This window comes from Anthonomus grandis, chromosome 6, assembly GCF_022605725.1.
Source record: "Anthonomus grandis grandis chromosome 6, icAntGran1.3, whole genome shotgun sequence".
NCBI lineage: Eukaryota > Metazoa > Arthropoda > Insecta > Coleoptera > Curculionidae > Anthonomus > Anthonomus grandis.
This window is the reverse complement of record NC_065551.1, coordinates 20,969,230-20,985,410: the sequence shown is the minus strand read 5'-3', so window position 1 is coordinate 20,985,410 and position 16,181 is coordinate 20,969,230. Positions and strand designations below refer to the sequence as shown.

The 16,181-nt window shown below is 33.0% G+C and overlaps 1 protein-coding gene across 2 annotated transcripts; it reads left to right on the top strand.

The window, feature by feature from the left end:
* The first annotated feature begins 4,052 nt into the window (after window positions 1-4,052).
* Window positions 4,053-16,147, top strand: LOC126737805 (nuclear pore complex protein Nup58-like). Of its 2 annotated transcripts, none has more exons than XM_050442867.1 (7): window positions 4,053-4,347; window positions 4,427-4,602; window positions 7,740-7,874; window positions 7,958-8,155; window positions 8,991-9,551; window positions 15,517-15,858; window positions 15,909-16,147. In XM_050442867.1, the coding sequence occupies exons 1-7, from the start codon at window positions 4,319-4,321 to the stop codon at window positions 16,046-16,048; spliced, it is 1,581 nt and encodes a 526-aa protein (XP_050298824.1). In that variant the 5' UTR covers window positions 4,053-4,318; the 3' UTR covers window positions 16,049-16,147. The 2 variants fall into 2 exon arrangements, with proteins under 2 accessions (XP_050298824.1, XP_050298823.1); XM_050442866.1 differs by having other exon boundaries at window positions 7,707-7,874.
* Window positions 16,148-16,181: the final 34 nt, after the last annotated feature.

Below are 16,181 nucleotides of genomic sequence, written 5' to 3'. Positions count from 1 at the left end.
CACTTTTTTATCAATTGACTAATAGAACTATAGTCAAAGCAATTGGCCTGTGGTTATAGATCGTTCCTTTTTACTACTAGACTTATATAGAGTGATAATATATGTCTTTTATCAATAACAGGATAAAAAAGACGAATGGCTTCGAACAATAAACATAGCACTAAAGGATCTTAGACATCCGATACCTTCCTTAAATTAGAGAACCTTCCAAGGGGTTATTATAACAACATTTACAAGACTTATGGTGGTACACTGTTTGTATAAAATGAAAATTCAAGATAAACCATTGTGCTCGTATGGTAAGCTTAATAGCATAGAACGTGTATTGTTTGAATGTTTAAATTATACCCCTTTTCTTTATGATACATTGATCGATCAAAATATGGCAACTCCCATTTCGTTGACAGCAATTGTCCATAAACCTACCCCTAAACTGATATCAATAGTGATAGTGATGCAATTTCTCAATAAAAACAACATAATGTTATAAGTAAAAATATAAAGTAGTATATATAAAGGAGTCATTCTAACAGACACACTAAGTTGGACAGAACCGGCGAAGAAAATGTCAAATGCAGCCCTAAGAGGAATAAATACAATAAAAGCTGTCGCCAAGGTCTGGTGGGGAGAAAACTCTTCAATTCTTATGCATATATGTACAGGATTAGTCAGGTCGCATTTTGATTATGGAAGATTGGAAGCCAGCTGTTAAGCCCAGCAACCAGCAACCCAACAAATCAAAAACAAACTTGTTAGTTAGTTAGTACTTAATTTCAACTTTTTTTTAATAAGGACAGTATTCGGCTGCATAATGTCCTCCCCAACAAATCTTCTTCATAAACCTTCTTCATAAACCCGAAGTCAAATAAAGAAAACAGTGTAGACCTAAGAACACAGAAGACAAATATATAGCCTAAGAACAATTACAGTGAATGCAAGAAATCATCTAGAAAAAATTCCTACGCTATAAGCCTGGCTGCTACACAGCAGCCTCGCTCCTTAGAACATTGAAAGACATTTTTATTTTAGACTGACTGTGACCAAAAAACCAGTGTGTGTCAATGAGAGTCCTACGGAATGTAAATTGTGCATATGTACACAGCATGTTTCCAGTACAGACAAAATATAGAGTGATGTAGCAGGGCCCTTCCCTTTTTACTTTGCCATCCCGCTATAGTCTAATCAATAAGATAAAAAAGTTCCCAAATAGGTGTAAGCGTCTTAAAAATACGTACGATAGCTCGATAGCTTGAAAGGCATTTCAGTGTTCTAAAGCGGACCTCACACGGTCAATATTATTGTCAATATTTTAATAAAGTCCTCATATGATCAATATTTCTTTCAAAGTTTAGTTTCTCAACAAATTTTCACCAGAAAACATCATGATGAATCCTCTTGGAAAAGTTTGTGTTGCTATTACGCTGGCCCGCATTGCGAAAATAATGAAGAAAAAAAGAAATTAAAAAAGACGTTGGGTGAAAGATTGGATATTACAGCGGGAAAAATTTACTCATGTAAATCTCCTGCATCACATAAAGACAGTAGAACCGAATGATTTCAAAAACTACTTTAGAATGAACTCCGTGACATATCAAGTACTGCAGGATTTGGACTACACATTTGAATATCACCTCATGAAAGGCTGGCTTTATGTCTAAGATTTTTAGCAACAGGAAGATCTTTCGAAGATATGAAATTTTCAACATTGATTTCCCTTAACAACAATGAGTGAAATTATGGAAACCTGTAAAGTGATTATCTGTGTTTTAAAAGAATTATTTAGGTAAGAAAAATATAGTTTACAATAAAATCTTATTTTCTACTATCTATGAATTAACATATTGAAAAAATAATGTTAGTTTTAAATTTGAAAGTTATTATAAAATTTTTGTAGTGATGAATTCTGACGGTATCCAGGAGTTTGTTGTGGTGGTTGTTGGTGTGGCGGTTGTGTTTCTAAACATTCTAAAACATACTGATCTTGGGGTTGGCGTGATTGTATATAGAGGTGTCAAAGTAGTTAAATACGAATAACCCATGCTGTGGTTAGACGTAGGTGCCCAACTTTGAGCCGATGTTGAACGTGGTGAATGGTCATTAATGAATCATTAATTTTTACGGAGTCTCTGTATAGAGTTCCCAATTTTGCTTCAAACTATATATCATTTATCGCTTTTTCAGCAAATACTTTTTGATTAGGTTTCAATGCCTTTAACTTTTTTGCCCAAATTTGGGCTAGGTAATATTCTTCATCATGCTCGGAACTCTTATCATCTTTTGACAGATAGTTGCAGGCAAGAGATAATAATTTGGTTTCTTCCGATTCTTTTTGTTGGTTTTGTCTATTTGGGTGTTGGTGTTTCTGCAGGTAGGGGTTCTTCTGATTCGATGTAAAAGTAAAAAACGGTTTTTATTTAATTTATTTCTTAGCAGATTCTACTAAAAGAAGAGGAGTGGGAACAAGTTGCCTCAGAGTTTAACGAAAAATGGAATTTTTGGAATTGCCTAGGTGCTATAGACGGCAAACATATTAATATTATTAAACCACGGAATGCAGGGTCCAGATATTTTAACTATAAAGGATATCACAGTGTGGTGATGATGACCATTGTAGATGCCAATTACAATTTTTTGATTACAATTACAATATTTCCGAACCCTCAAAATTTCTAGCTACAGATGTCTACTGTCCTTATGTATTTGTTGGGGATGATGCCTTTGCTTTGGGTACCACCTTAATGAAACCATAATATAATCGAGAACACGCGATAAGATCTCAACGTATTTTTAACTACCGTTTATCTAGAGCCCGAATAGCAGTGGAAAATGCCTTTGGAATCCTTGTTACGAGATTTGGAATTTTTCAGAAGCCCATAAAATTGTCCTCGGAAAAAGTCGCTACAGTTACATTAGCATGTTGCTATGTACATAATTTTTTAATGCGACAAAACAAGGAATATTGCACAAATAATGTTTTAATAACAGAAAATTTGCACAGGACAATGTGAAGTTGGAACTGAAAGGTCAGAAAACGAATTGATTCCACTTCAAAAAGGCACATTTAGAAACTCTTCTAAAAGTGCGAAAGAAGTCAGAGATCATTATCAAAATTACTTTAATCAGGAGGGACGGATACCTTGGCAGGACAATATAGTTTAGAAACTATAAAAATAGGATTAAGAGTATATGTACAACAAAAAATAAGTAGAAAATAATAATACTTTCTGATATTATTGTGGATCTGCTGGTATCTACCTTTTTCAGATCTTTTAAAAATTGAAGTTCCCAAAATATCCATGATGTTGGCTCATAAATGTTGTCAGTGGAACTACCTGTTCTTTGAGAATCTTTAATTTTTTTAAGTACCTTTCTATAGTTGGTTCTTAATGAGTTAATTTTCTTTTTCACGTCCTCAATTTTTGCATCTTTTTTAATTTTTTTATATATTTCCACCAAACGTTTGTAGCACTTATTTATCTCTGTCAGTATACTCTTTTAATGAAACATTTCAAAGTATTGGATTTTCTCTATATACATTTATAAACGACTTTAAAACTTCGCGTTCATCAATTTCTCTTGGTTTAATTAAATCGATCATTAATTCTGCTGGTGAAACCGGAGACGGTGACGGCAAATACGTTGTTTCTTCGTTCATCACCACAGAGCAACTGACGCAAATCACGCTCAATCTGGCCCTCAAACAATCAAAATATTGACAATAAATTTGGTTACGCCCACAATATTTTCGAAATTGTGAAAATCCTTCAACATATTGACAATATTCAAATGAACCTCCTTGAATAGTCAATAATATTGTCAATATCGTCGTCAATATGACAAATATTAACAATAATATTGACCGTGTGATATCCGCTTATGCCTCGCCTGAAGAAATAGTATAGAAAAACAAAGAAGTTAACGCGGTTTCGGGAGGGCAGGGTACAAACCCGATTAGTATCTTCTGAATCTACACTTACCACTGGGTAAATTGCCCCGTTGCAAAGCCCAATATCGAAAGGAGAAAGAGAGAGAGAGAGAGCTGTTAATCGTTATGTCAAAATTGTTAATGTCAAAAATGTCAGTGAAAAAAAAATAGAAAAAGTTCAAAAAATTAAATAAAGCAATAACTAAAATTATTATAAGCTCTGCTGTGAATGAAAATCTCCTCGTTTTTATGTTTTATTACGTTAAAAGCCAATCATACCTAGTTTTATTTAAATAAAGAGAGCTGCTCCTCAAATGTTATAAATATAACCTGTTATTTCCCAAAAGCCAGCCCTTTAATATATCAATTAACCCCTTAAGACAACAACCAGTCATGTCTACAGGATTTGGTTTTGGAGCCAAGTAAGTCCCCTCATTCCCACCTTAAAATTATAAATATTCTGGCCTCATGTTTAAAAACGTAATTTTATTGTTACTACAGCAGACCAGCTAATTCTGCTCCAGCTTTTGGATCGTCAACAAGTTTCTCTTTTGGAAACCCTACAACTCCGGCACAACAACCTGCAGCAGCACCAAGTTTTGGTATGGCAGCAGCACAATCTACCCCAGCGCCTACCCTTGGTGCTACCCCTAGTTTATTTGGTACTCCGACACAAGGTAAGAATTTTTGTTTATGTTGTAATATGTTTTTGTATATTTCCTACTACTAAACTATTACCCAACTACTTAAAATTTAGCATTTAAAAAGCATCTTCAAGAATAAGACACCTATAAAAGACTAAAATCAATGAATAAAATTAATGGCGTTACTTAATATTATAGGTTATTATTTGAGTCAAAGTCTAAATCAGCTTTGTCTAAAGAATAAATTTACATTAAAAAAGCATTTAGGTTACCTATTTATAGTTAAAACTTACAAAATTACATATAGAAAAACACAAATATACACAAACTAAATGTTACTATAGTCATTCTCTTAAGATATAAGTATGTCTTAAACATATACATTATACCTGTGTAAACATATACCTCAGCAATCTATAATCAACTTCCCATAGAACTCAGAAATAAACGCTATAACAAAATTAAAAGTTGAATCCACGACTGGATATTAGATGATAACATTACTTGGTTAGTATGATACACATAGTACTGTTTATTCTTCTTCCTGGTTTTTTCCCTTTCTTTCCCCTAATTTAATTTAATTCTATTTTATTTTTTGAATTATATATATAGTATTTACATATAAACATAACTGACATAAAGTCTGCATAAAAGATATACAAATCAACAATAATTAAAATAAAAATATAAAATTCAATTCAAAATTTATAAAATAAAAAGTCCCTTCATCAATGTATGGGTTTAAAAGTTTTAAATGTTAATTCATACATGTTCAAAACTGTACTGTAAAAAAAACAAAACACATACACAAAGCAACTACATAACATCCAATAATAACTCTTCAACATCATAATAAGCTCTTTCAATCAAAATCTTCTTTACATGCTTCTTGATTTTTTTATCTAATAGCACTCTTACTGCAACAGGAAGGTGATTAAATAATTTCTTACTGACATAAAAAATTGAATTGTACATATTGCTGATGATCATTTTGGTAAATCAATTTTAAAAGAGGAATGAGCTCGATTGGTATTAGAATTTATAGGAATATTTTCTGTGCATTAGGCAAACTGTTTCAAGAATAAAAAAGTTACAGCAGTGTTAAGATTTTTCCAGAAACAACAAATAACCTGTATTCTATGTAATTTTGGCCTGTACTGCTAATGTTACATACATATCTTAATACGCCCCTTTTGCAAGACAAACAGAATGAAATATTCTTCTAGCTCGATTTCCTTAATAGCTGATCCCATAGTGCAAATAGGAGTCAGTTAATGCAAAAAAAGCCTATTGATCCTGATTGCAAGACATTCTGATGGTCAATTTTCAACTTATTAACTATTATTAGATCCAAAAATTTATTAAAATTTTCCAGCAAAACATGCACTGTATTTGACACTACATTGGCAATCATACATTTAAAGTATAAAATATTTGTTTTTCATAAATTAAAAGATAAAAAGTAAAACCACACTACCTTTCTATGATTGCCAGATCTTCATTTAACTTTGAATTAAGAGTATTTGCATTTTTACCATGTCAGAGCAAGGCAGTCATTGGCAAAGGAAGTGCATTGGCCTTTCTTCATTATTATTGGCAGATCATTAATATATATTAAAAAAAGAAGAGTACCCAGAATGGAACTTTGTGGTACTCCCGCTGTGACAGTAAATTAGATGTTAGTTACTTCACCTGCAAATATTATCATCTGGGATCTATTTGCTAGATAAGATGTTGCAAGTTTTTGCAACAGTAAATCATGTAACACACAGTCAAAGGCCTTTGCTAGGTCACACAATATTATCACTGTAACCTTTCCATCAGTAAGTTTCAGATAGAGCTTCCAATAGATAAAAATAGCATCAGTCTTGGATAATTGAAAACCAAACTAAGACTCATTTAGGACATTATTGGATTACAGAATCTTCATTCTCTCTTCTAATCTTAACTCTCTAAATTCTCTTCTCTTTTTAAACAATTTCTCTAAGGTCTTAGTCAAAGAAGGCAGCAGTAAAATAGGTTTATAGTTAGATGCAATATCATATCCTTGCTTCAAAATAGAAATTATAATGACTATTTAGAAATTCTGGAACATTGCCTGTTAAAATGGAATCATTCATACAGTTTGGTAGTGATGATAATGCTGAAATAGGGACATTTTGAAATATTTTAATGTTAATACCATAGTAACCAGAAGAATTTTTATTTTTTATTTCATTTAAGGTATTTATAATTTGTTACTGGGGTGAAAAAAATGTTCTAAAAAGTTTCTTATTTTGCAAAAGTTCATGCCAGACGATGGAATATCCTTGACGAGTTTAAACTCGCCATCTAAATGCAACTGAGCAATAAAATGTGTTAATATTATTTGCATCTAAACTTGAGTCACTTTGAAGAGTTTTTTAAGAGTTTTCTCTATGATTTTTGGCTTCACTTTTAATGGAACAATGGGAAATATTTTTTCAATTATCTTCATAAGACGTCTATGAAAAATAAGGAATGGATTACCTTTTTTTAATTCCAACCCAAAGATAAAACCATCGTCTCATCACTGTGGGGAAACTAAACCATTATTATAGTCCCATGCTTAAGGAACTGGCTGCAAAAACAGACTGAAAATAATGTGCCTCCACAATACTTTGCTCATCAACGTTTTTTTTGTAACAAGACATTTAATTTCTTGTTGTAATGTTTGAAATTCATTAAGAATGGCTAAGTTGTCCTGCCTTTAGTCTTAAGGGAATCTAGGTTTTTTTTAAATCTTATAAATCAGACTGATTAAACAGTGAACCAAGGGGACAACTCCTAACAGGGGTCAAAGTTCCTTACCCTAAATTTAGGCACAGAAGCATCCAAATACGTACATAGATACTTAGATTCTTGAATATACGCAATATATTCAAGTATCTAAATTTCAATCCAAATATCTTCTTGATGCTTATAGTTAATATTATTAAAGGAGCTGAGGTTGTTGTTCACAATAATTGTTGGTATTGGTGCTATTAGAATTATGTTATTACAAAAGCTCAAGATTATTGGAAGATAAAATTCTGTTTAGAAAACAGAAACAGAGTTTGATTTTGACTTGATGTATTGCTTCAATTTGGGTTAATGAGGAAAGTTTTATTTCTCTTTAGCTACAACTACAAAACCATCTTTGTTTGGCACAGGAGGAACTAATCTATTTGGGACTCCAACTGCAGCACCAACAACCACTGCCCCAGCCACCAATTTGTCCTTTGGTGCTGGTAATTTATCATTTGGTGCTACTCCTGCTACTACTAGTATTCTTGGGGGAACCACAGGTATACTAATATAAATCTTAATGAATCCATGTCTTTTTATATGACTTCTTTATTATAATCATCTTTTTGCTCTATTACTATAGCAACATCCACCCCTCAGTTACAATTTGGCTTGACTGGAGGTCAGCCTGCATCAGGTGGACTTACATTAGGAACAGGATTAGGGACTTCAGCGACAACTTCGGCCCCATTGTTCGGATTAAGTACAACAACATCAACTGCTGGTGCCTTAAAACTAGGGGCTACAACATCAACAACTACTGCTGGAGGTTTAACCTTTGGTAAGTTATATTTGTTCTCTTTCTCACCCTTCAAATTACAGCTAAACCCTGACTGTCTCGAATAAAGTGATAATTTAGTCCAGGCAGTCATTTTCCTATAGTTTTATGCTATTTTAACCTGATTTCTGCATCATTTTTACCCTCAAAGAAAAACTGAATCATAAATGGCTTGAATAAAGTAACAATTTATTACAGGCACCTTTTCTTACCTTTAAAATGCAACTGAGCCCAAGTGCCTGGAATAAATAAATTATTAATATGATTTCTGTATGTTTCTCACCCCCCAAATTACAGCTCAACTTTCATTGCTGCCTGGAATAAAATGATAATTTAGTTGAGGCAGTCATTTCCCTACAGTTTTATGCTTTTTAACCTGATTTCTGGATCATTGCTTCACTTAAAGAAGAAGTCAACATCAAGTGCCTAAAATAATCTTGATACAAATCGCAAATAGAATAAAATAAAGTAAGAATTTATTACAAGTACCTTTTTTTCCTTTGTAAGCCCAAGTGCCTGGAATAAACAATTTAATAACATAATTTCTGTATGCTGTCACCATAAAATAACACAATCACCCACAAAATAACAACTGAATCCCGATTGCCTGAAATAAAGTAATAATTTACTCCATGTAGTGATTTCCCTTCAGTTTTATGACCTTATAACCTAATTTCTGTATCACTTCTACTTTTAAAGAAGAATTTAACAAGTGTTTGGAATAAAAAAGTGATATATTATATGTGATACAAATCTTGGGTATAAATATTCTAAAAATTTACAACACATTCAATAAATAATAAATTTGTTAATAATAGTCATTTCAATAATTTTTTAGGTTTAGGTGGTTTAGCTTCAACATCATCAGCAGCTCCCACAGCTACAACAACCGCCCCATCAATCGGTCTTGGGGGTATAGCCACTCCCAGCCAATCAAAGAGCTCCACTGTAACGACGCAGAAGGAAATTCCGCCAAAAGATCAACCACTGCCAAACGAAATCCTACAAACCGTTGAATCCTTCAAAGAAATGGTGAAACAACAGAAACAGTACAGCTCTGAAATAACGCGTTGTTCGGTTCGCGACTTTAGACGAGTCGAACAGGAAATCGACCAGTTAAATCACTATTTGAACGAGTTAGAACTGCAATTACAAAAGAATCGACAAGTGGCCGAAAAGTTAAAATACGATTCGGCGAAAACGTTCCAGAACGTGGAGATGGCGCAACGTACTCAAGACTTTCCGCCCGGGCTGCAGTACGAAAACACGGCTCCCTTGAAGTTCTTTGTCAGTTTGGCCGATCAGTTCGAGAGGGACATGCAAAGTTTGAAAGTGCGGATCGAAGCGGCCGATTCGTTCGTTAAGAATTTTAAAAATCCGGGTGTTTTAACACCACAAGGTGAGTTGAACTTCGATATGCAGTAAACTCCGGTTATAAAGTAACCTTCAAAGGACAAAAAATTGTAGTTTATAACCGGAGGTATATTATAAGAAAACAATAAGTATATTTGCATATGGGCTAAATGCAGGATTAAACAAAAAATAGGACAGCATAAGTTAATATTTTACAGGAAAAATTGCTGAAAATTTTTTTTTCTTTGCTCAGTTCTATATTCTCGATATAGTATTGATGTAGAATTGTATTATTAAACTTCAGGGTATTCTCTTGAATAAGGCGTCACCTTTGCTTTTAAAATTGGGTCACTTAGTACGGCATTCTCGGATCTACAAACCTCAAACTCTCTCTGGCCTTCCTTACAGTATTTCTAATTTTTTAAACTCTGTGATTTAACTTTCTAATTTTTTCTTATAATTTCTGCTTTGCCAATATTTATATTCAATCCTAAATGAAAAACTACTTGTGTCCCTGATTTACATTACACCTGTTCAGGTGTAATTTGTTTGAAGGTGTGTTGTTTGTAGAGTTTGTATTTTTTGTCAATGTCACATTATTATCATAAAAGTTACTGTTTCACACAAAAACTTATTTGGTTTAACAATACCTTTAAAAGTGAATAATACCGAAAGGAGAGAATATTTTTAGTATTTCGTTCAGTGCAATTTTATTTATCGGCCATTTCAAGCATGTGGACGGGACAAATCACAAAATAGGATATGCGAAAAAAAATGTTGCCAATTTTTTAGGTAATATTTCTTCACCAAAATTAGCAAATATATTGTTTATTAATTAGACAATATTTTAAAAATATAAATGCAAGCAACATGTTTTTATAGTAGAGATAATAGCAATAAACGACGGTTATGGACGGGACCGGAAAATTCCGTATCATTTATGTTACATAAAAAAACAACCAAAATTTCTGAAATGGTTGTTTTAAGAAAAAAGATATCGTTTTTAATTTTCAACAAAATACTAGTAAATCACATTAAATGATTAAGAAAGAATCTTTCTTTAAGAATTCGTAACTAAAAAATCATATTTATTGGTTGTGGACGGGACGTTTGTGGACCGGACGAAAAACCTTAATAACTTCAGAATATTTTTTTATAATTTATTTTAGTATAAATAACAATATACTATGTAACACAACTAAATTAAAGGGAATGATAACGACGAATTAGTTCAACAATAAATAATTAATGATTATTATGTTTTGTTACAGATATCTTTCATATATTGTTTTGATGGGTCTGACCAATTTCCAATATTTTTTCGGACACAGGCCTAAAAAAGTGGCATGATTGGAGCCCTGCAATGGGCAGGACACTTTCCCATCGAGCGGTTAACATGTTTTTGTTAGCCTGAATCTTGTGGCTTGAAACATAGATAAGATTTATATTGGTTTTACCATTAAGTGCATTAAAAAAGTCTTTGGAATTATTATAATAAGTAGTTTTCTACTTTTCAGCATTTCCCAGGCTACTCCTCTTTTAAGCTTCCCTCCTACTCCATCTACAGCCCCCTTCCCGTGAGAAGTGGCAAAGAAATTCCAAAAGCCAGATATATCGAAATCTTCATGAAAATGACATAAATTCGATAAAGTAAACTTATTTTTAAACTGTGCTGCACAGCCATCAGAAAATATCGATACAGTTCTCAAAGTACTATAGGCATTTCTTAACCAATGAACTATTTCTTTTAGAAATGCCCAGACTGCAAACTTATCATATGATAACTCATCACTGATGATAGCAAACGAATGATGGGTATTTTTAGTCCAGGCTACTGCCGTAATTATTGTGACCTGTCTGTGGCTCCAGTGCGCACTTTGTATCTCGTCCTGACTTATACATGAGTAATTTTCTGCGAAGTCTACTTGCAGGACAACTTTTTCTTCATTTATATTATTTTTTTCTTTCTCAAAATTGCGTTCTTGTGTGGTTTTTACAAAGCAATGAACTTTAAATTTCTCCATAGATTCTTGCAGTTGATCCAAAGCAGCTTTTAAAGTACCAGATACTTCTAATACTTGGGGTTTATGAAGATTGACTTGCCACCTTTTCCATTTTATTTCGGTCTCCAAATCGGTATTTAAAGGCACCAAAGCAAATTCAATATTGGTATCACAGTTTGGGCATAAATTATTCATACAGTCGAAATTATCTGTATCGCAACATATGGCTGAAAGTAATTCCTTGGAAGATTTTGGAAATTCATGTACATTTTTGCAAATAGCCCTAACCAAAAAATTCGCATGGTACTTGCAAACGCAAACGTCGTGAGGCATTTGGGAACTTAGCAAGACATGTTTGGGTCGATATTCGTAAAATGTTGTTAGTTTAACATCTAATTCGGGATTTTCATGTATAAACAACTGATAAGCTTCCTTTACAGTAACAGTCATGTGCCGCTTTTGCTTTTTTTCTTTGATTCCTGATTAATTTTTTAAAGCGATAACGTCTCTTTTCCCTGGCGCATGTCTACTTATCATATCCCTGGTGTAAAACCGTTCAACACTTTCCTTAAGTTGGCTTTCCAAGGTGTTACTTTTTCTGCACAGACTAAACTTGTTTCTTTTGGAAATTCGGCATAAAAAAATTTCTTTAAAACCTCCTTTTTTTGCTCAGCACACTTCGGCAATACAGACTTAATTTTCTTTACCACCTTTCCCATCGATTGTGGCGTTTTAAATGGGCTGATATTATGTGATGATTGGATTTTCTCAACTTACAACTCTTCCCTTTTTCTCTGACGATACAACCGTTTTCTTAATGTTTCCCGTCTTTTTTTTGCATTTATCATATCTTTCGTAAAAAAACCTTCCTGAATCAATCTCTTCTGCTGTCTCTTTTTCTTTTGGCATCCTTCTCTTTAAAACGCATGTGCTTCTCAACTTTCTCTTTGAGTTTTTTTCTAAAATCTATAGATTTTTCTTTATTTGTCTTAGGTGCCATATTTTCTGTAAAAAAATATGGACTCATAAGTTGGGATAAGATTGACCGAGAAAAATTATCTTAAAATTAAATAATAATAATAAATTTCATTTAAAAAAAATGTTTTTTTTTTGGCTTCGTGGAGTATCAGCCCTCAGCGAATCGGTTGCGATATACATATAGATTACCAAAAATAAAAAAAAACTTACTTAAAATAAGTACTTTGCAGCCCGTTTTGCATTAAAAATTAAATATTTTCGATATATATATTAATAGGATCTTATTTTTACATATTTTTTAATGTATAGGTTGCGGACGGTACAATTTATTTATAAAATTTTCTTGCAAAATAGTAACATGATACAAAAAAAATCTTTTACTATAATATTGCCCTAAATGCAAGTCAAGAAAAAATAAAATTGAAAGTTCAAACTTTTTATTATTTAGTGGGATATGCCTACTTTTCTAAGAATTTGGTTGTGGACGGGACAAAAAACCCTTATTATTACACTAAATGAAAAAATATATCTACTTACTTTGATTACGAAATTAATATTCACCACAAAAAACTTGAAACCACTGACATTTACTCTGCCATGACAGCGTCTCAATGTATCATTTATTTTAATCCATGGCCGACTATACAAAGTTAACTATTTTTTCCTAAAACAGCCTGCTAATACAAACCTGAAAGTAATGAGTGTCTCATATTCTTCGGATGTTATTTTTTATATATTTTTATAAGTTTCTATGACAATTAAATGACATTCAATAAATATATAGTTTAAAAATATACTTTAATGCATTTTCGTATTTTATAAAAAAAATCCAAATCGCTTGAAATGGCCGTTATACCTTAATTTAATCGAGAATGCCTAATCCACGTCCCCTTGCTGAAAAAATTGAAATTATTTTCATTTACGGTGGAAATCGCAATGTACATGAGACGGAAAGAAATGACGTTTAATGTTCGGCTTCCTGACCGTTCAGTATGTCAAAAGTATATTCGCGAGTTAAATCAGATATTTACCGAGACGGGTAGTGTTAACAGTAGGAAGAATCCAGGGCGTTTCAGTGATGAATGTGCTTTTTTTTTGGATGGTTCATAGACCAAATATCCGTTATTGGAGCAACGTAAATCCGCACATATTTCGTGAAACACACACACAATACCCAGATTGTTGGGCCTCCCTTTTTAGATCAAAATTTGACAGGGGACCTTTACTTAAACATGTTGTAAAATACAGTAGAACCACTGGTCCGAGATTTTTGATGATAATCCTCATTAATTTTCAGTTGGAAACACTTTAGCAGAAATGTTAGAGATTATTACTTATATTTAATAACCATAATCGGTAGATTGATCGTCGAGCGTTTACCAAGTGGCCAGCTAGGTCGCCCGATCTAGACTTTTTTTTGTAGGGCTACTTGACACTAAAAGTCTACGTCCGTACCCACTCAGAATCTATCTTCGATCTACGTGAAAGAATAATTGATGTATGTCGCAATATATGTTGCCACTTTGCAAAATTTTCGTGAAGAGTTCTCCAATAAATTACTTTACTGTCTTGAAGTTAATGGTGCACATTCTCAACATCTTTTGTAATAAAATAGTTACATTTCTGTGTTACCTAACGTTTAATTATTTTAAAAGGAAATAAACATGCGAAAAATAAGGTTTTGAAAGGCTGCCATTTTGCTATGGGTAGAAGTAATGACTTAATATTCTAGAACCATAAAACCTTCAGTGGGAGCTTTTAAATGATGTGACGCATGGCCTCCCTTTCTATTTTATTTTATTTTTGAAAATAGCGTTCTGCCGGCATTTAGATTGCTGATGATGTATGTCAAATTTCAAAATAAACGCATTTAAAAGATAAGAGGAGGGAGGACAGTTAAGAGCTGCACTAGATGTACCGGCTTGATGCAAACATAATTTGTCATCTCTAATTTTATTTTAAAGTTATAAACTAAAATAGGGCAATAAAAATTTCATGAAATATAAAGAAGACTACAGAGTACAAAAGCCTTATAGAAAAATAGATGTTAGGCGTTACCAGAATCACCTAAACAGCCATAACGTTTCAAGGTTAGAGAGGCGGGATCCCCTTTGCCGTTCAAACTTCTTTTATATCAAGTCAAAAATTATAAGATATCATATATAGGTTGGGGAGTCGATCAGTACGCATATAGAGTTAAAGGCGAAATTAAAGGAAATGGAATTGGCCCATTCAACGATTTGGAGATCTAGCAGGACATTTAATATCACCAGTTCCACTATGAAAACGGTTGGGAAAAGTATTTGTTAAAAATCCACAGGCAAAGTATTTGTAGAAATTTGCTTAAATGTGTAACTTCTATTCTTTGTTATTATTCCTTTAAGGTAAATTTTATGTATGCTGGAGACAGAAAATATTAAAACTAAATTGTTATAATTATATAGATCTGACGATGTTTTAATAGATGCGTCACCTATGAATAAACATAATGATCCGGTAACATCTTTGAGAATAATAAATTATTTGTATAATAATAATATTAAGTTCGAAGGCTTTCTGAGGCATTACTTTATGTTAAACACCTACATATGAGCTAAATTTTATTACCATTAGCAATCTCAAAAAACTTTTGAAATAATATTGGAATATCTTTCTTTTATGATGTCAGAAATACTTTGCTGGGCATCTCGATCTTGTACTTAATGTTCTTCATCTTCAAGCTTTTTGCTTTCCTCTTATGAAAATTCGTGCTGGGGAATTTTTGATGCTGATTAATCGTTGTCATTTTTTTTCTAAAAAATGTTCTAATTTATCTGAAATTTGACCCTCTTTGAAGCTCCATAATTACGACCCTCGAACTAATTTGGCATATGCTTAAAAAGGGTTTGTCGAGCCCTATCAAACAATTTTTTTTGAAAATCTGTTAAAAAAACACAATTTTATAGGGGTGGGGACACTAGAGGGTGGACATTATAATATATTTCAATCATAGATTAAAACAAAATATAATTTTCTATAAAAAAATTTCAGATTTATCAACGGGCATGAAAAGACTTCACGAAACGTTCGTGGCCCTCGCGGGCCGTCTCCACTCTATCCACAGCCAGGTGAGTACTCAAAAGGAGACCTATTTGAACGTAAGGCGGCACGTATTACACGACAGCACTAATCCCTTCGATAAACTGGTGAAAAATCCGGAATTTAACGTGGCTAGCATGACGACGTTCTCGTCCCCGCCAAGAGTCGCCTCGGGACCGACTCCGTTTAATAATTTGGCCTTTAGAAGTTTTAATCCGGGTACTGCTCAGCATCAGCATACGACGCCGCCGCCAGCTTACCCTGGATTTTCCGGTAATACCGGAGGATTAACTGGTAAGTTTTTATTTTCTATTCAAATTGAATTTTTACGTTTATTATTTTAGGGTTTCCCAGCACTAATTTTGGGGCCTCGCTAGGAAATACGCAACCGGCGTTCGGTTCGACCTCTTTAGGGCAATCGTCATTTAATAGTTCATTTCAACTGCAAAAGCCCCCCACAGGCAATAAAAGGGGGAAAGTTTGATGTTTTTTGAAAATGTGCGTTTTTTAAGCTCCAAAATGATTGTTTCAATTGTTTTCTTTTTATCAGTTGGTAATATATTTGCTATTTTCATATCCTAAACTTAAGTGTTTTTATTCGACATGTAAACAAGTTA